We start from the raw sequence: 19,912 nt of genomic DNA, 5'->3' as shown, positions 1-19,912 counted from the left end.
AAAGATGTTTATCCCGTATTGGAAAGAAACACTCCCTCCTAATGTTTCTAAGTGTGGGTTTCTATTGTGTAGTAAATTAAGTCATGGTGGACAAACTCTCCTATTTGGCTTCCTAATGTTATTATATGGATATTTATAATATCAAAAGATAGCATTTGAAACTTGGAACTTAATATGAAAAGTTATATTGTTTCATGAATAGTCATACTGTTGGATGAACAATCATATTTCATCAACAATCATATTGTTTGATGAATAGTTATACTGTTTCATGAATAGTCATACTATTTGATGAACAGTCATATTGTTTCATCAATAGTCATATTGTTTGATGAACAATCATACTATTTCATCGTTATGTTTCAAGTCTATAAAAGCATATTACTATACAGAAAAGAAATAACAACAAAAAGACATTCTTTTCTTGGTCTTTTCTTCTCATTTTTTAGAGGTTTAGAGGGCTTAGTTGTATCCTGGAGGTGTTGTCTCTGTGTGGGACAAATAAACACCTTAAAGATAGTGTTTTCACGCCTCTAAGCTAACTCCATATTTGTTTCCATCCTAAACTTTCCTAACAATTTTAAGGTGTTTATTTTGATGGAGACAATTATGAATTTTAGAGTTAAAGTTGCTAAGGATGTCAAAATTCAACTAGATCAGTTTGATGGTATGAATTACATAAGATGGATGGACAAGATGATATTCTTGCTTACTTCATTAAAGATTTACTACATTCTTGATCCGAATCTATCTGCACTACCTGAACCACAAGAAGATGAATTTGCCACTATTAAGACTGCAAGAGTAACACGTGAAGAAGATGAAGTGCTTTGTCGAGGGCATATGTTGAATACTCTGACTAGTCAACTTTATGACATCTTCTCCAAATTAAAGTCGCCAAAAGAAATTTAGGCTGCTTTGAAGACACACTATAAGTAGGAAAAATCAAGTTCTGATTGTTTTCTTGCTTTAAAATTTTTTGATAATGAGATTACTGATAACAAGCCAATCATGGATCAAATCCATGAAATTCAAATACTGATATCAAAAATTAGTGATTTGGATATCAAAGTTCCTAATTCACTTTAAGTGGGAGTTGTTTTATCAAAGCTTCCTCCATCTTGGAATGAATATAGTAAGAAGATGTTGCATTTTACAGACAATTATACCTTTGAACAGTTTCAAACACACTTGCAAAATCCGAATCATAGTTAGCAGTTTGAATATAACCAGTGTCGTAGCCAAGAGAATGGGAAGTAGGGCAATGGTAATTGTTCGGTTGGGATTCTGTGAGTAAGGGAGCAGAGGCAGAATCGAACTAAGAAGATTCGGAGTAATGAAAATAGAACTCAAAAGCAACTTACCATGACATTTGTTGAGAAAATCCTACTAGAAAGAGGAACTTGGCAGAGGTAGCGAGGAGTTGACTTCCGGAATCAACAGGTTGGTGATTTCATACATGATGTCATTCCATTCACTCATTTTTCTCCTCGTCGGGAAACCTTTCGCTAGTCTAGTGGTAGCTTCGGTGCCCTCCCGCCTCTCGATTCTCGGCAGGGTTTTCTCAACCTCAATCATTTCATATTTTCTTCTCGATCAACAAAGTGGAACAAAAGGTCCTTTGCGCAGCGCTTCACCATGCTCCTTGCTGCACGCGTTCAATCTCATATGCGTGAATTGCAAGCAACACATTTTAAAGTGAATTTGGTTACTGAAACTGGTTTGATAATGACTCAAAACAATCTGAAAGTGCAAAAGAAAATAAACAAATTCAAGAATAAACAAAATGCTAATAAGAAGCATAGAATTCGTTTCCATTATGGAAATAAATAGCACTATATAAAAGAGTGCAGATTCAAGAATTTTAACAAGAAAGGTGGTTCTTTAAAAGTGAATATGGTTGAAAAAAGATGAAGTCAAGGAGTTAGTTACCATGGTTTCAAACATTTAAATTGGAATGATTACCGAATTAAATATGGCAACTAATGTTGTAAAGACTTCAGATTGGTGGCTGGATTCTGGTGCAATAGTTAATGTTTGTAACAACAAAACATGGTTCAAGACTTATGAGGAATTGAAAAAACTTGAAGAGGTCTTGATGGGAAACCATAATTCTGCTAAAGTTTTGGGAAAAGAAACTATTGAGTTGTACTTTACTTCTGGACAAAAATTGTCTTTACTCAATGTGTTTCATGTTCCTGAAATTAGAACCTTAATGGATATGGTCAATGCCATGCTTTTGAATGCTAAATTACCAAATAATTTATGGGGTGAAGCTTTATTTACTGCATGTCACATTCATAATAGACTTTCAATGATTATTGTGATAAAGCGGTAGCACAACTAGAATATGCTAGTGCCATTGGAAGTCTTATGTATGCTATACATTGTATAAGACCAGATATAACTTTTGTTATATGCAAGTTATCAAGATATACAAGCAAGCCGAATACAGATCATTGGAAGGCTATTGCAAGAGTCTTTGGTTACCTAAAAAGAACGATCTATTTAGACTTGTTTTATTTTGATTTTCCAGCTGTGATGGAAGGATATAGTGATGCAAGTTGGATGACTAGTTCAAGTGATAATAAGTCCACATCAGGATGGATTTTCTCACTTTGAGGAGGTGTAATATCTTAAGCATCTAAGAAACAAACATGCATCTCTCATTTTACCATGGAATCAGAATTTATTGCTATAGCTGCTGCAGGTAAAGAAGCAGAATGGCTAAGAAATATATTATTTGATATTAAGTTGTGGCCACAAACTATATCAGCTATTTCTTTATACTGCGATAGTGAAGCAACTATATCTTGAGCTTATAGTAACATTTACAATGGTAAGTCAAGACATTCGACATGGATATATTCAAGAGTTGATTACAAATGGTGTAATCACCATTGTGTATGCGAAGTATGTGAATAATTTAGCGAGTCCGCTCATAAAAGGACTATCTAGAGACATGGTACGAAAAAAAACTAATAAAATGGGGTTGAAACCCATTATTAAAGATACCAGTAATAGGAACCCAACTTCAGATTATCTCTTAGTTTAATGGGTAATAATAAGTTACTGTTTTGTATCTATTGGACACTGATAATTAATTTGAGTCCCTATTCTGATAGTATTCAGTGTGTTCTATTATGAAAAGTAGGATGAGTGTGGACTCTTAATCAAATTTAAAGTTCGTGTCTAAGTAATAGAGACATGTATAATTCCACCTATATGAATATAAAAGTGGTGTCGCTTTTAACAAGAGTTAGGGTTTTCTCTTGTAAATATTCATGAAAAAAAATTATGATTTTAGCATATGGCCATAATAGTGCTAAACAATTGTAAACCTTTTTAAAAGTTTGGATAGTATTATGTGCAGTATCTTTTATTCTACAACAAAAGTTTTGGTTTAATCTGCGGACACCAATAACTTTAGTAGGATTCAAGTTCTAACACTAATTGAAGGTTTAAATTGCAAAATATCTTCTTGTAAGCATAATTCTATCAAGTGAAAAGACCTTCATTACAAACTAGTGGGGGCCGGATTGTTGGTGTAGTTTGTAAATGAATAAAGAAAAGATGTTTATCCCATATTGGAAAGAAACACTCCCTCCTAATGTTTCTAAGTGTGAGTTTCTATTATGTAGTAAATTAAGCCATGGTGGACAAACTCTCCTATTTGGCTTCCTAATATTATTATATAGATATTTATAATATCAAAAGATAGCATTTGGAACTTGGAACTTAATACAAATAGTTATACTGTTTCATGAATAGTCATATTGTTTGATGAACAGTCATATTGTTTCATCAAGAGTCATATTGTTTGATGAACAGTCATATTGTTTCATCGTTACGTTCAAGTCTATAAAAGCATGTTACTATACAGAAAAGAAATAACAACAAAAAGACATTCTTTTCTTGGTCTTATCTTCTCATTTTTTTAGAGGTTTAGAAAGCTTAATTGTATCTTAGAGATGTTGTCTCTGTGTGGGACAAATAAACACCTTAAAGATAGTGTTTTCACACCTCTAAGCCAACTCCATATTTGTTTCGATCCTAAACTTTCCTAACAATTAAATGAGAATATGGAATTCATGTCTCGTGTTTCATATTCTAGTGTAGTTAGTAGTCTCATCCACCTTATGGTATGCACCCATCTAAATTTAGCTCATGTAGATCTTGTGGTGAAATACATGGCTAATTTAGGTAAGGAACATTGACAGATTATGAAATGGATCTTTTGATGTTTGAAAGGTGTAAAAAATTCTTGCTAGGTATATAAAAAATATGTTAGTTATGTTGACTCTGATTATGTTAATGACAGACAAAGTCCCAACCAAAGCCATATATAGCTGCGCAGTTGATCAACGATTTAGAATCATATACATTCCACACGGTTCATATTTGACTGTATATATTATGTCGGAATCCAACCATAATTAGTAGGTTAATGCAGATTATATTATGTACCTAGATAAAAGATCATATTATATTATATGGTTCACTACTAAAAAATATAGTAATTAGCAACTAACCAATCCATTACAAATAAAACTAAAATCCGTTGCTAAAAATTTTTAGCATCAGAATCAGCAACGGAAAATATCGAATGCAGATCTATCGTTGCTGATTTTCAGCAATGAAATTTTCGTTGCTCAAAAATCAGCAACGGATAATTTGATGCTCACAAATCAACAACGAATAATCCGTTGCATATTAGCAACGGATTTTCCGTTGCTCATATATCAGCAACGGATTTTCCGTTGCTGATTAATGAATTATTTACAATCAGCAACGGAAAATCCGTTGCTAACTATATTATTTTTATTAAATTTATTTATTTATTTTTATCCAAATGACTTTTAATTTTTTTAATTAATTATTTATGGATATTTTAAAAGTTGTAGAATATATATAAATAACATAAATTAATATGGAAATGACTTTATCACCAATAATAAATGGAATAAAAATAAAATTCATAGTATAAAAATTTAGTTAAACTTGCATTAATGAAAATAAGTCAAAATACAATAAAAAGATACAATCATGGTGCTTGTTGTGGAGACGAACCACGATATTATGGGTCGATGTAAGATGAATCAGGATATAGTGGTTGAGGTGAAGGTCGATAAATTGGTGAAAATGTGGGACCCATAGGCGTCATTATCTGGGGAGCCATAGGCGGCGACATTGATAGGGCCATAAGGTCAATATTTGATGTCCCACGATGATATCCAAGATTGTTCATAAGATATTCTTTCATGGAAACTATCTGCCGTTTTATTTCAAAAATAAAATCATCTTTTTTTTTTATCTCCTCTTCTTTTTTCTTTATCTCCTTTTGAAATGATTTGGATAAAATGGACTTGTCACTCCTAGAATCTAATATGGATCCTCATCGAGGCATGCTAAAAACCAAACAAAATATATGCATTATCATCAATAATTATTGAGTTGAGAAAATATAAAATCAACCAAACTCCACAATTATATCAAAGAAGGAATGCAAAATTGTTTCTTTTGTTCTTGATACATGTACATATATATCATGGAAGAAGCAAGCATGGATAGAAGCTAAGCATAAAAATAAAAACAGCATGAAGTAATCATGTCTTTCTACTTGAAATGGGACTCTTGCTGAAATGTAAAAAGAACCTCCAATACTCTACTGGAAACAACCACCAGTTAATCCTAGAAGAAACATGAATACAATAGTTGCCAGCTTGTATTCCTTGCTTGATAAAATTTGGAACGTAAAAAAGTAGAGGTATTCAAATGACATTTAACTTGATGGCAAACAGCATAGCAGAGTTCTATTTATATACCTTTACTGACACTGTGTCCCAGGTTGTTGTTTATACGCATAGGATCAATAACATTGAAGTGTTTGGGCAAAAAGGGTTGCCCTTGATTATCTTGTCCAGCAGGTAAAACAACATATATTGCACTACAAGCCTCAAGAAATAATTTGCTAAGTCCAGAAGATGGTTTTGATTTAGGTTGCTTAATGAATAGGGCATGGCAGGATTAGTGATTTTCTAATAAAAGACTAATAATTTGGGAAAGCAGAAGTTTCCGGAAAAAAGATCATAATATTTGGACAAAAGGAGTAGACAATTTCTAGGATAAAGCACTAACCTTTTCAAAGAAACAAAGGGTGAACAGTCCACCAAGTTGGTTAAATGAAATATCTACCACAATATTTTCCACTAGACACTTTATTATCTTCACCTGTATATATGTATTCAAACAAAAAAAGAAAGTTAAATCTATCGTCAAGAATCACTTATTAAGGAATCTTCTATTGAGATTTTTATGGTACACCTATTAGACAAAGATTCCAGCAGGAAAACCTTCTTCAAAAAACAAATAAAAAATGATAAAATAAATACGTAAAAATTTGAAAATGAAAATAAATAAATCCACACTCAACAAAATTTAAAAATGTATTGAAAAGCTTGCTCCAGTGTCCACCATTGCCTCAGAATTAAAGGTATGACAGAATGCATTTGTCTAGCAAACAACCCACTTGTCAAACAAAACACATAACCTAGAAATATTCCACGAAGATTACAGGTCCTCTATGGTGGAAGTAAAGTTGTCGATGGACTAACACTGCTTCAATAATTTTGATGTCAACATCACTAACTAGATATATTCAAGCTAAACACAAATAAACACACCCTCAGCTGAATATAAGCAAGCTTAAAATAAATTGAAGAAACAGAGAGAACAAAAGATGAATAAATAGAATGTACAAAAATAAGAACTTAAAGAATTTAAAAGGGACCTACCTCTGCTTGAATGTACTCAACCTCCTTCACTCGGAATTCGGCATTTTCATTCCTCTCCTCATTCTCCAGCATATCACGAACCTGATGAGCCCATGTGTCTTTCAAATTTGGATTCTCACTGAAAGCTGTTAAGTCAATATCCCCACAAAAAGAAACAAAGGCAGCATTTTCATTCTTCTCCAGTATATCACGAATCTGGAAGAAGAACGAACCTAGACTTCAAGTTTATTAGAAATGGTTTCAAAGGTCAATGAAAATCATTCAATTAATATTTTATACAAACTCGCATTGAATAAGGAAAGAAAAAAGACAGTGATATGCCCAGAAAAGTTATTTTCAAACAATTGATGAACCGTAACCCTACAAATTAAATTGGGGGTTTTGATAAAATTTTAATTAAACATGCATAATTAGGTTATAGATCATGGTAAAAACATTTCATAAACTCTTATTTTCTCAAATGAATAGCCTAAAACCGTTATTCAAAGTATCGATAAAAAAAAATTGTTACCTAAATTATTGAAGAAAAGAGTGCAAAACCCAACCCGTATACAAAGAGAGGGGGTAAATCAGGATGTTCGATGGTGATAATTATGGGTCTAGTGGGATGTTGCCATGGGTCTGTGTTTTTGGTGGTTTATAGAGAAAGATTGAATCTGTTAAAATGAAGGAGAAGAAGGTGAAGATAAAAGTTAGGGATGTTGAAGACGAATGAGAAGTAGATAAAAAGTTTGGGATAAAGGAAAATCAGATCAATGAAGAGAGAGTGATTTTTCTACAGTTATGGATGTTATTAGGGACGAAGAAGACGAAGAGATCCACTGCAAGTTAATTAATTTTCGGCTGTTTTTTTCTTTGCTCCTGTTTACATTTCTGTTGAGAGCATAGTTTTGAAACCCGACCCGGTGGTTGACCCGGTTTAATGACCGGGTCACGGGTTAGATGGGTTGAATCGGGTTGACTCGGGTCAACCCAAAAAAACCCAGCACAGTGATCATGAAACATGTGTGGCTGATCTTTCATGTTCTCTTCCATAAGCATCTGGCTTATGTACTTGAGAAACGGGTCAGTGGAATCACTATCCTCAGGAATGAGATCAGGAGAAGGGGTATTGAATTCAAGTCAGTGCTCAATGACTGGGTATTGATATGAATTTGGGAACATGATCGTTTCATTAAATTTGGAATCATTTTGATAATCAAAGAGTCCTATGTAATTAGGATTCATGACCATCCTATCTATCTATCCCTCAAAAAGACCCCACACTGAAACACTCTTTTCTATTCTCTCATTCCCCAGCACGCACACACAGAAGAAAGAAAGAAAATATATAGAAAACCCAGATAGCAAGAGAGAAATTAATTAACTTTTCTCTCTTAGGCCCTAGCCGCTGGTGACTCCTTCTTCTCCAACAACAGCACCTTGGTCACATACCAGCTCAGCCATTGTGATCTCAAACGTGAACAGTTTCCTTCTTCAACAACAAGCAGTCTCTATCAATCGTGAGCTTCAATCACGCCAATAATAGCATGAGTTCATCCCGAAGCATCAACAACTTGATTTTGGTCAAGATTAGCAGCAGCTCAGCCTCAGCCATATCTATCAACTGTGAGCCTCAATCACATTATCTTAGCGCGTCTCTTTTTGTTCTCTTTCCTGTCCGTGAAGGTGGATCAAAGAAAGGTATCTTGCTTCTCTCCTGGAGATCCGCTTTTCCAACTAATGACAGAGCCCCCCGGTTGGAAGGCATTTATTTGTCTTCATCGTTTAAAACGATGTAGTTTAATGTGTCTGTATAAAACAAAACAGAGAGAGAGAGAGAGACCGGGTCTCGGCTGGGTTTACCCGGGTCGCCCGGGTTCCGGGTCAACCCGCCGGGTCGACCGGGTTTCACCGGGCCAACTTTCAAGCGGGTTTTTGCCTCCACCTGGACCGGTCTCATGCCCGGGTCGGCTGGGTCCCGGGTCGATTCGCCGGGCCGGTCCGGGTTTTAAAACTCTGGTTGGGAGGGGTGCAGGTTTGGAATTAATTAACTAGTGGAGATAAATGGGGGTGTGCAGGTTTAGAATTAAGGGGGGTGCAGGTTTAGAATTAATTAACCAGCGGAGATAAACGGTTGAGATTTTATAATGTAAAAGTTAATTAATGGTCTGTAAAATTTTAGTTTTGTATTCAAATTTAAATAATTATTTTTTTAATTAGCAACAAATATTTGCTTTTAACAACGAATTTTCCTTGCTAACCATGTTACTAATATATATATATATATAAAATTTGTTGTAAATCTGGAATTATCTGTTACTAAAATCTAATGCTAACAGCCTCATTTTTTCAGTAGTGGTTGACGGAGAAGGTAATCATGTGCATTAATCTTATCAAAAGAAACTAATTCATGGACGAGACATGAGAACATGGGCCTTCGTTCGAGAAATGCTCCACTTAATTTGTTTAATTGCACAATATAGAGTGTCTTTCAGTTAATATGCAACTGACCTTGAATTTCTGTCCAAGATTATGTCGACAAATTCCATGATCACGGTAAAACAATGGGCCGAGTTCTGGATTTCAATGCCTAGCTCGTTAAAAAACTTGAAGTCCTTTATGATGGATAGTTCGAGTTTCATATTCTTGCCTTCTATCTTCAAATCCTTCCTCACCAGTTCCCTCGGCATCCCTCATCTGATGAATTTCATTACTAATGTATCTAGTGAGAGGCTCTCCTTGTATTGCTCTCGCTATGATGTTTTTCAGATGTGAAATGAACTGGACATTATTCAAGTTGTGTAAGAAAGGATTTGATCACATTACAAGATGAAAAATTAGGGAAGAGCACTCACTTGCGTAGTAATTACTAATTAATGGGTCTATCATTTAGGTTTTTATTTACTCTATAAAAAAACTCCTTAAACCTTAACTTCCCAGTATTCTTCATGTTATATATAACCTTAAAGTAGCTTCCAAGATCTAAATATTTAGAATAGGAATCGAAAATTAGCAGTAAAGGAAAGCCTCCCAAGAAAAAACAGAAGCAATTCATGATTCAAAAATAATAGTAGAAAAAAACACATATAGCAGGATGGATTTAATCGTGAAAAACAAGCTAGTTGTCTTTCCTATCTAGGGTTCTGTAAGTCCCAGTTTAAACATATAAAAACAGGTCTCAAATTAAGCTACAACTTGATGGTGAATCGTCTGTTCTTAATTAACCAATAATCACCAATTAAACAGAAATGTTTATGCTTACGAAAAATTAAGACAATTCAGTCAAGTTCTCCCGAGTTCAAAATGTTGTAGTTTCTCAGTGACGATCATCTTTTGAAATTCCCTTAAGAGCGCCTCTTGGCTGCAGCCCAAAACCTTTGGCTTCTGAACTCTTCATGATCCTTAGCCTCTTGCAAGACTCAAAAAACATCCTGTGAAATTAAACAAAAAGATAAAAATTTCATAAGTAACTAGCTTTATTCCCACCCCCACAAGAAGTCAATTTAAATCCTATCGTTCTTTAATGGAGCATCTAATTGATTTGTTTTCTAGGAATATGGTTAATTAATGCGTTGGCATGAAATTGACATTAATAAACTACATAATGGAAGACAAATTATTTTGGAGCTTAAGATATGGTAATCATTGAAAGAAAATGTTGCAAGAATCACTCCATCATAATGACAGATGCTTTGACATTAAGGACATCATCGGCATCGCCATCTACCCTACACAATTATAAGCAAGTTGCGTTTGCCGGCAGTATGTGGCCCCAACTTCCAAGACAAATCCGTATACATACTTGCAAGTTGCAAGACTTTTTGCATGCCAAAATTGCCTCTATATATCTTTCCACAAATGATATTCACGCCTCAAATTCAGGCATAGTCGCGAAAAAGAAGAAGAAAAGGAAAAGAAAAACCCAGATCTCCACTCAAGAAATTATTTCAAGAACCATAAATAATTCACTAGACAGAGTATTACTAGCTGTGCAGCAGTCTGGTGGTGCACCTCCTGTCATATTAATTTCCATTTTTTTAATAATAAAGGAGATATTTGAATTTATTGTTTTTTAAACCGTGGATATTAATATTAATTAAACTACAACTTACTCACGTATTATTTTCCAATCCCTTCATTACATGTGAACTTCATAGGGTCAAGTTTTATGGCTTTGATTGATAAAATTTTCACGCAGTGCTTAGGCTCATGCAAAAATCATTACATATCGTCTGCTTTAGACGCAGGACTAAAGGAGGTCTGGCTATGAATGGAGTCTCCAGCCAAAAGTACACACCAAACCTATACTCGTAATTTACGCACAAGTCACCGAATTTGAAGAAAGAATATCCCTCCAAGAAATACACGACAATATTGGCCTGTCCCCTGTTATTAAGTCAGCCGTTAATGAATGTGTAGATGGGAATTCAAATTATATGTCCGTGGAAGAAGAGGTGAGGGGTACAGAGGATTGCATTCCAGCTTCGATGGGTACAAAGTACAGGCAGCAGGGTAATTTAGATGAGGGAAAAAAGAACCACATGATCGTTAGAGGCAAAACAAGGAAAATGAAAATGTTGACAGCTAACGGCAGCATAACTAATACGACTAACGAAAGTGGTTCCTCAGACTCTCTCAATTCGGGAATCCAGCAAGGGAATGTTCGATCGGTATTGAATAACTTGCAATAAAATTAAACTCACGGATTTGATAGAGAAAAGGAGGTTCAGGGAATTATACAAGATGCAACTGCATTGGGATTGGGGAATTCTCGGGAACTCATAGGTTATATTGACAGTGAGGTGGATGAATGGGCATCGGTTAATCAGCAGCAAGTGATTATGTTGCTCAGTTTTGTTTTGATTTGGTTTCAGAGGCATGTTCGGTTTGGTTAGAAAGACCTTATTCAATGGAGAAGATGAAGCAAGCAGTGTGGGACTGTAATGGTTCGAAAGCTTCTTATCCAGATGGGTACACATTCTTTTTTTTTATAAAAAGATATGGATGGATCTTATCAGCTTTGATGTGTTTTTGATGGTCTAAGATTTTTTTTCAAACTAGCTAGTAGGTTGCCCAGGGTATAAGTTCTTCCTTTGTAGCATTAATTCTGAAGACTAAGGGGCTAGACAAGTTTTCTTAGTCTCAGGCCTATTAGATTGATTCATGGATTATACAAAATAATAGCAAAACTTTTGTCTACCATGCTTCAGAATGTTCTAACATACATTATCAGTGTCAATCAATCAACTTTCATTGCAAGGCATCAGATTTTACATGGATTCGTGATAGCTAATAAGGAGGTCCATTGCATTCGTAGTAAAGGAGGTCGTGGGTTTTACTCAAGGTGAATTTTCACAAAGCTCTCAACTCGATTTTGTGTGAGCATATTGATGTTATTATGAGTTGTATGGGATTTGGTTCTCTTCATAAAAAATTGATTTTTAAATGCTTGTTAATCTCTAAAATAGCTATTTTGATCAACAATCCTTCTAGTAGAGAATTCTATAAAAAGAAGAGGCTAAGACAATGAAACCCTTTTTTTCCATTTCTTTTTGACATGGTAGTAGAAAGTTTAACTGTTTTATTTAACAGGGTTTCCGATTTGGATTATTTCAAGGTTTTCAGACTAATCCAAAATTATATAACTCATCTATAATATATAAATTATACTATGATATTTCTATTGGATGATTTCTTTGCTGCATGTCAATAGAATTATTTACTAGTTTGAGGTTATTTCGAGTTTTAAAGTTAATTTTTATAAAAGTTTTTTTATAAAAATTAATTTGGATGAAGATTACACTTCAAGTTTGGTTAATGTGATTATCTTGTTGAAAGAATTCATTTGAAAAAAAACAAATTACGTCAGCAAAACCAAATGATATTACTCATAATTGTTTTTAAAATTCCTGATGAAACACTTATTGACTGCATGTTTTTATTGAAAAATTCGTTGGTAATTTTTAAACCAATAAAAACACAGCTTTTGCACTTACAGGGTATTCTGCCGGTGTAAATAAATTTTCTAGTTGAATTATGGACATTAAAAGCACGTGTGATGAGGCATAATTAATTGAAAAGATATGTCGATCTTCTAAAGGAAAACGATTAAAATGATAAAAATAAGAAAAATAAATACAAGGAGTTGTTTTTGGCTAGAGAGACTTACTCCCAAGGCACGTCTCCCACTAGCATCCAGTCTCCATCCTTGTCTTCATATATGGGAACGTATTCATCCTTCAAGGCTTTGCCTGCCCATGGTATTTACATAACAAATAAACAATGGTCATTTACTTTTTTTCTCTTTAAAAATAAATAAAGGATCATAGAAATAATAAACTATATATCTATACATATTTTTAGAGAACAAATTTGGTAGAGTTCTTAGATTTAGTTCATATAATTTTTTTTTAATTATTAAAAAATTATCTTAATTCAAAAACTTAAACAGTTATGTGAGATCTTAAAATATAATTTATATTATTTTTTAATATTAATAATTTTTAAATGAGATTTAATGCGCTTATTATCTATTCTTAATATAAGGCTTGATGTTAGAGGATGCATTGACATTTGAGAATGGAGGATGTAAAAACAGTTTTCGAGGTTCATGTACCTGCTAGGCTTAGAAATTAATTAATTATCAAATAATTATTTAATTGATTACATAGAGATTATATATAATAAATAATATAGGAGGAAAAAAGTTTGTATAATGGTGTGTGTTCTTACTTAAATATAATAACATTTTTAACCTTCTTTGGAGACAACCTAGATAGTTGGACAATATGACACCTTAACATTCCATCAACTAGGTAAATCTAATGTTTTTGTATTAATTATCTTTTCCTATTTCAAAAATAATCAATCTTTATAAAAAAAAAAAATCAAGTAGTGGAACTTTCATGAACTTAAAGAAATAGATTTTTTTAAAAAAATAATAAAAAAAAACATATATTTCTTTATTTTGTTTTCGAAATAGATGCCTGTCAATTATTAATTACCTTGTATGTGACTCTCACAAAAATAGGAAGCAAAAAACAACAAGTAAAAAACAGATAGGAATATGTTTTAATTTGCAGGAATACAAGTAATTAATGGGTGGAGATTTGAGGATTAGATGGGTGATGAAGTATGGTATTTCATTTCAACAAATTTATGAAGCTTGTAGTTTCCTCTCTCTGGGTATTTTTTTTTTTTTTAAAGCTTGTGGAAGATTGTGTTATGATTTGCTTCACGAAATCCACCATCACTCATACCTGTAGTTTTTGTGGTTGGTCACTGAGATTTTTAGGGTTTGTGTAATAGGACATCATTTTCGTTGATTTGATTTTTGGAGTACTTGATTTCTAATATTTATGAGGTTTTCATGGAAGTACTTGCTTGGGAATAAACATCCAGACTTATAACTAAAAAAACGAACCCACTTGTTTTTCATTTGGAAGGAAACCTAATAATAATGAAAAGAAATTATTAAATGAAGCTTAAATTCACTGAAGTCCAAATAGCTCGATTAACTAAATTAAGTACACAATCTAATTTATATGCAGGTTAATTACAAAAGAAAAAAAGAAAAAAAAAAGAATTGGTATCTTCTAAATACAATATAGAAAGAGTTTGAATAGTCATAATTGGTTTAAAATCAACTAACCCATAAACACTACGTTTGCGAATCACGGAGCTATTGTGTGTGTGTGTGTGTGTGTGTGTATTTTGCATGGTGTACAACGCTGGCCTAGCTTGTTTATAATTAGAAGCTTACAATTAATGGTAGCTAGGTATAATCAAGGAGGCTTAATATGTATACCATGCATGTCCAAATCAATTTTTCGAAATCAATTCCAAATACTGATCTAGTATTAATAGAGCTTTAAAATCATAAAGCCTAAAGAGATTAAGAGTACTGTAAATAGAAGATAGAGGGATGCTCACCAATTCCATAACAGCCGAACAACCTCTCCAACGCGACAACAAGATCCGAATACTCTTTATGCATGCCCAAATCAATTTTTCGAAGAAAAGGAGCTCCATCCATGCTTACTTTCACGTAAATTTTTGAAGTTTCATGATGGCGATCTCTCTCATTGAAACTAATGTTTTTTCGATACGAACAAACTGGTGGCCACCCCACTACTTGACTCTTTGTTTGAACTTTTCTGTCGTCGGTTGTGCTGTTTGCTTCGCCGGACACCTCAGAGAAAACCCTTTTCTTGTCATTTTTATGTCCATCATCGCTGCCCGGTAGACCCAACCTTAGCTCTGTGATTTCAAGTCCAAGAGGTTGTGCCATTTTCTTTTCTTGGTGATGAGTAAAGGTTTCAATTTTCTTCCTCTAAACTTGGTTAGTTTTTGGCTCCACGGTTTCAAAATGTTATATAGTTTGTAATTCCTGGTCGCAAAAACGGTTTATTTATGTAGAAATAAATTATACACAAGCAGAGAGAAGAAATCAAAGGAAGGACCAAGTGGGAGCAATGACAGGTCAAATAAGGCTCAGTTGTCGGTCACATGAGGGGCAGAAGTGGGGACTCTATGCCTCCTAAAAACACAATTAAAGGCCAGCACCATAAGTTGGATATGGGACACATCGAATGGCTCTTAGGTATGAGGTGATTTGGTACGATTTACCTCAGCCGTCTGATTAGGTGAAGGGAAAACAGACCATGTGATTTGCTATATTGAGGGGGCTTGAGAAATAAATTATGAAAAAAAGTACTACAAATTCTTAGCATGATACAAGGGCAGTTTGTTTTGCAGCATTCATGTCCACCTAATGTTGCTCATGGTTGGTCAATTATTAATCATTAGAGTAATATTCTTGAATCTTTAAACTCAGAACCTACTTCAGATTTCTTTTTTTAGTTAATTTAGGGTGGCATCTCTCCCATGTTGGAGTAGTTGCCGAAAAGCAGAAGTCTCAGATCGAAACGAGATGTTGTGGAATTCGGGAGATCTGTGGCATCAAGGCAAGATGTTGAGATGTTCGGAAGATAATCGCTTAAGATCAACAATAATCTTAAATCATGTAAGAATATGGACACAAATGTTCTCAGGACATGGATAATTGCATTTTCCATGCGATTGTTTTCCTTTTTTTGTTTTTGTAAGTCGTTTCTTATAATGTGTACTTGATTTTAATTAGCAGACAGATAATAATGTTTGTTAGATATTGTCTTTAATTATCTATGATTTGGAAACACGCATGCATGATTTGATGTCTATGGCATGAAGTTATTCATCATCTCGTTCAACTTGCAACAAGTATATGGCCATGTATGCAACCTTGCATATGCATGTTGAGGAAATATTATGGCATAGGCAACAAGAATGGAAGGAACTGTCTTGCAAGTAGGACCGATATATGCATGGGAACTTCCAGAAAAGTCATCCTTGCAATTTACAGGTACACATCAACTCCACAACCGCGTCAACAGTTGTTGTCTAAAACTACCTGTTGTACTCCATCATGCGTCCCCTAGCTGGAAAGAATGCAGTCCACACTGTCATTTTCTTGAAACTTTTTTTAAAAAAGGAAAAAATTTTAAACATTCTTATAAGTTTCGTTGCTTTTTTTTTTGGTAAATAGCTAGAACTTCATATAATTGATCTAGCCTTGAATATTTCCCTAATTGTACTTATTATATAGTTATACAATAACTAATTATCCACTGTGTCCTATCATGAGAATTTGAATGTTTAGTTTATAATCATTCAATATATAAGATTATGGTAAATTTATAATCATAACAAAAGACTAATATGCTGAGTACATGTATAAAATTGTATAAAGATTGAAATACAATCATAACATGCATGATCATACATAGATCCTTATCCTTCTCTAGCGCAGTCTCTATTTTAAATTTATTGTATTTAAACGTACAAATATGTAAATTTATGATAAATATTTTATTATTTTAATTATTTTTCTACTTCTATTCAACATACTTTTTAAAAATATATATTTTTAAAATATTACTGATGAGATTACCGAAAGAACAACTCCGTCGGTATATTCCAGAGAGAGTTGAAAAAACATTACTACAAATGTCACTATTATTGTTAGCTCACTGATAAAATTATAAATGGTATTCTGTTAATGATATGTTATATTTATCGATGGGCAAATAAAAATATCGATGACATTACATACAGTTTTCCTGTCAATGATATCTTAAATTTATCGATAAAGATACTGACGAAATTAAACGGGTAAATTTGTTTTTTGAGTGCTTTGTCCATCTATAAATCCATTGATATATTTATTACCAATGACCTCACTAACAAACTATAAATTACCGACGAGAGTTTTTTTATAAATTGTTTTCAATACATGTATCGATGGACTATAAGTGTAAATACCGACAGAAATTCATGTCGGAAAAACTATTAAATCTGATAATGAAGCCAACCAACTAACATGTGTGGGTTTAAGCCCAAACTCCACTTTGCTTAGGTCTTTTTCTCTCTAGAAGCATGATGTTTTTTGGGTTCAATTTTAACTTTTCATATTCCCATTAAATAAACCACCAGGAAAGCATATTTATTTTCTATGTGAGATAAAGCTTTTACATAGTTATGATTTCTCTAAAACATGACAATTAATAGTAATTTGAGTTCAAGTTTTTATTCACTTGAAAAAAAAATTTAAATCATATTAATATTTAATGTTAAAGCACTTATGTTATAGATTAAACTCCAATAAAATTTTAACCTCAAAAGTGAGTAAAGTTTACTTTTGATTTAACCTCAAATATGCTTGTTAGCTATGTTTTATATAATTATACTTTTTTATTACCAAAATATCCTTGATATAGATAAGATTATAATTTTAATTTCTTAGGAAATTACTTTTTAAAATTATAAGGTTTGAATAATTATGAAACTTTTTATTTCTTGAAACATATTAAGCAAATTTGAGAATTTTTTTTAATTATATCCTTATAGATCTCAAGGGAAATTTTGAATTAAAAAATATAAATTTGTCAATTTCAATGGAAAAACTTCATTAAAGGACATGTTGAAGAATTTGATGCTATATAAAGATATAATAAATAGAGGAACATATTAAAGACTTGATCTATTATATAACGATGGATTTGAACTATTTATCCTTTCTTTCCCTTTCTCTTTTACAACCATGAGATACCAATTCCAAATAGAGCACCATAATAAAATTAATTTAAAACTAGCTATTTACAGGGAATTATATAATATAGTTTAAATATTTTAGTTGCTTGATTTTTGAGAAATTAATTCGTTTTATCATTATATATATATATATATATATATATATATATATATATATATATATATATATTAGATTCACTCTCCAAATTTATCCCTATAAGTCTAATTGCTTGCAATCTATTTTTATATTTTAGGTCATTCTTCAATATATTATTCTAATAAATATTTCCATAAAAAATAACAAAAATACATTTACTTAGGAAATCAAACCCCACTGAATTTACTAAAAAAGAAAAGTGAACTATCATATTGTGTTAAAAATCATTTTTCTTTCGTGGTTATTTTTAAATAAATCAAGTTATGTTTGAGTTTCTTCCGTGATGTCTTTATTCGTTTGGATGAGAATATGTGATATAAAGATAGAATGAAGAATGATTATATATTAAGTGATAAAATTAAAGTAATTAGACACGTAGAGACAAATCAAAGATTATACATAAAATCTATGAATAAATTGCTAATTTTTATTGATTTTTTTAAATATAATATTTATTATCTTCAATAAATATTTCAACAAGAAATTGTGTGTAGGGTTCATTAGGGTTGTATGGAGAAACCACAAAAACTGAGATAACAAAATAACTAAAAGAATAAATTAGATAAAAAAAAATTAAAAAAATACTCATTAAAAAACCAAAAAAATAATTTTAGTTCAATTCAGCTTTAGTTTCAAACTTATAAAATCAACTAAACTAAATCAAATTAGATCGGTTCACCTGAAAACCAAACTATGTCCAATTTGTTTTTTTTTTAAATATCAAAACTAAATTTAAGTTCAGTCGCACGCCTCCTACCCCAACCTTCTCTCTAGCTCTCTCAATCTCCCCAGTCTACAAACCACCTTCCCCCACCCTCTCTGGTCTTTTCTTTGTGGCTTTTACTTTTTCCTGTAGTTATGTATCTGGTATGTGTGGTACTTGATTTCTATCTTCCCTCTTAAAAAGATAATGAATCTAGTGTGTGTTTCATGGATTCTTTCATTGGACTCTATTTTAAAAAAATTATATTCTCTAGTAAGTCCTATCAATCTATAATCTTTAACTTGACTTGTTATTTTATGGGTAACTTTCAAAAAAAGAAGTGAACTATACATGATTAAGTGCACAAGAAAGCATTTATGGCTTTAACATCATAAAATGTATCTACTCTCAATAATATTACACAACTTAATATCAATAGATTCATCCTAACTTTTTAATATGTATAATTTTTACCTTTAAAGTAGAGAGCCTGAGTAAAAAATTAACCCTCCAGTATCATGATATTTTCTCTTAAATGATTAAACCTTAAATAAGGAGTCCAAGCTCTGATACCAAATAAAAAATTAAAATAGCACCTAAAAAGAGGATGAATTCAGTTTTAATTGAAGTCATGATACTTTAAGGAATCTAAACCTTTAACACTTCAAATTTTCAGTATATATAATCAATAAATGAATGGGTTAGAAGGGTTGGTTAGTGAGCTAGTGATTCGGACAGAAACAGTATAAAAAGGACACAAAATTCTACCCATTAGAGTTACTATATCAAAAACCTTTATTCAAAATTTTATTTTTGAATAATTCACCCCTACATAGTCTCCTTTCCTCTTTAAGAAGTTTACATCTCCATAAATAAAATTACAAGACAACCTCAACAAATTATGAAACTTTAAAATAAAGAAAAAAGCAATGAAAGTCTTAAACAAACTAGAAAAAATAAAATTATTAAGTATAATTTTTAATTTTCTAAATTAAATAGAAAAAAAATAACTAAGAAAAAATAATTTTCTTTAAAAACCTCCTACAAAGTCTCCTCAGATTGAAAAAACACTCGCCTTCGTGTTTAAAATACTCTTGCCTCGATCATGTGGATGTTCAATCAAGGCTCTCCAACTCCTTTTCTTTC

General features: G+C 32.3%; 1 protein-coding gene and 1 long non-coding RNA gene across 4 annotated transcripts; both read right to left on the bottom strand.

The window, feature by feature from the left end:
- Window positions 1-948: 948 nt before the first annotated feature.
- LOC133701223 (uncharacterized) lies at window positions 949-7,667 on the bottom strand. Of its 3 annotated transcripts, none has more exons than XR_009843528.1 (3): window positions 6,795-7,667; window positions 6,139-6,231; window positions 949-1,648 (listed from the first exon to the last, which is right to left on the bottom strand). It is a non-coding gene; the product is annotated as an uncharacterized LOC133701223 (long non-coding RNA). The 3 variants fall into 3 exon arrangements; XR_009843529.1 differs by lacking the exon at window positions 949-1,648 and having other exon boundaries at window positions 4,976-6,231; window positions 6,795-7,006; window positions 7,306-7,667; XR_009843527.1 differs by lacking the exon at window positions 949-1,648 and having other exon boundaries at window positions 4,976-6,231.
- A 2,140-nt stretch (window positions 7,668-9,807) lies between these two features.
- Window positions 9,808-15,180, bottom strand: LOC133701089 (auxin-induced protein 22C-like). Its single transcript, XM_062124882.1, has 3 exons — window positions 14,709-15,180; window positions 12,946-13,027; window positions 9,808-10,207 (listed from the first exon to the last, which is right to left on the bottom strand). Exons 1-3 carry the CDS (start codon window positions 15,064-15,066, stop codon window positions 10,093-10,095), a joined length of 555 nt encoding a protein of 184 aa, XP_061980866.1. The 5' UTR covers window positions 15,067-15,180; the 3' UTR covers window positions 9,808-10,092.
- Window positions 15,181-19,912: the final 4,732 nt, after the last annotated feature.

The sequence above is a fragment of the Populus nigra genome, chromosome 8 (assembly GCF_951802175.1).
Source record: "Populus nigra chromosome 8, ddPopNigr1.1, whole genome shotgun sequence".
NCBI lineage: Eukaryota > Viridiplantae > Streptophyta > Magnoliopsida > Malpighiales > Salicaceae > Populus > Populus nigra.
This window is presented reverse-complemented; position numbering and strand designations above follow the sequence as displayed.

Bases quoted from the DNA above. Each gene is read 5' to 3' on its own strand.
- LOC133701089 (XM_062124882.1), bottom strand. From the start codon at position 15,066: ATGGCACAACCTCTTGGACTTGAAATCACAGAGCTAAGGTTGGGTCTA. The intron at 13,028-14,708 runs GTGAGCATCCCT...TACCATGGGCAG, and splicing joins GTTCGGCTGTTATGGAATTG to GCAAAGCCTTGAAGGATGAA. The intron at 10,208-12,945 runs GTAAGTCTCTCT...TTAATTTCACAG, and splicing joins GTGGGAGACGTGCCTTGGGA to GATGTTTTTTGAGTCTTGCA.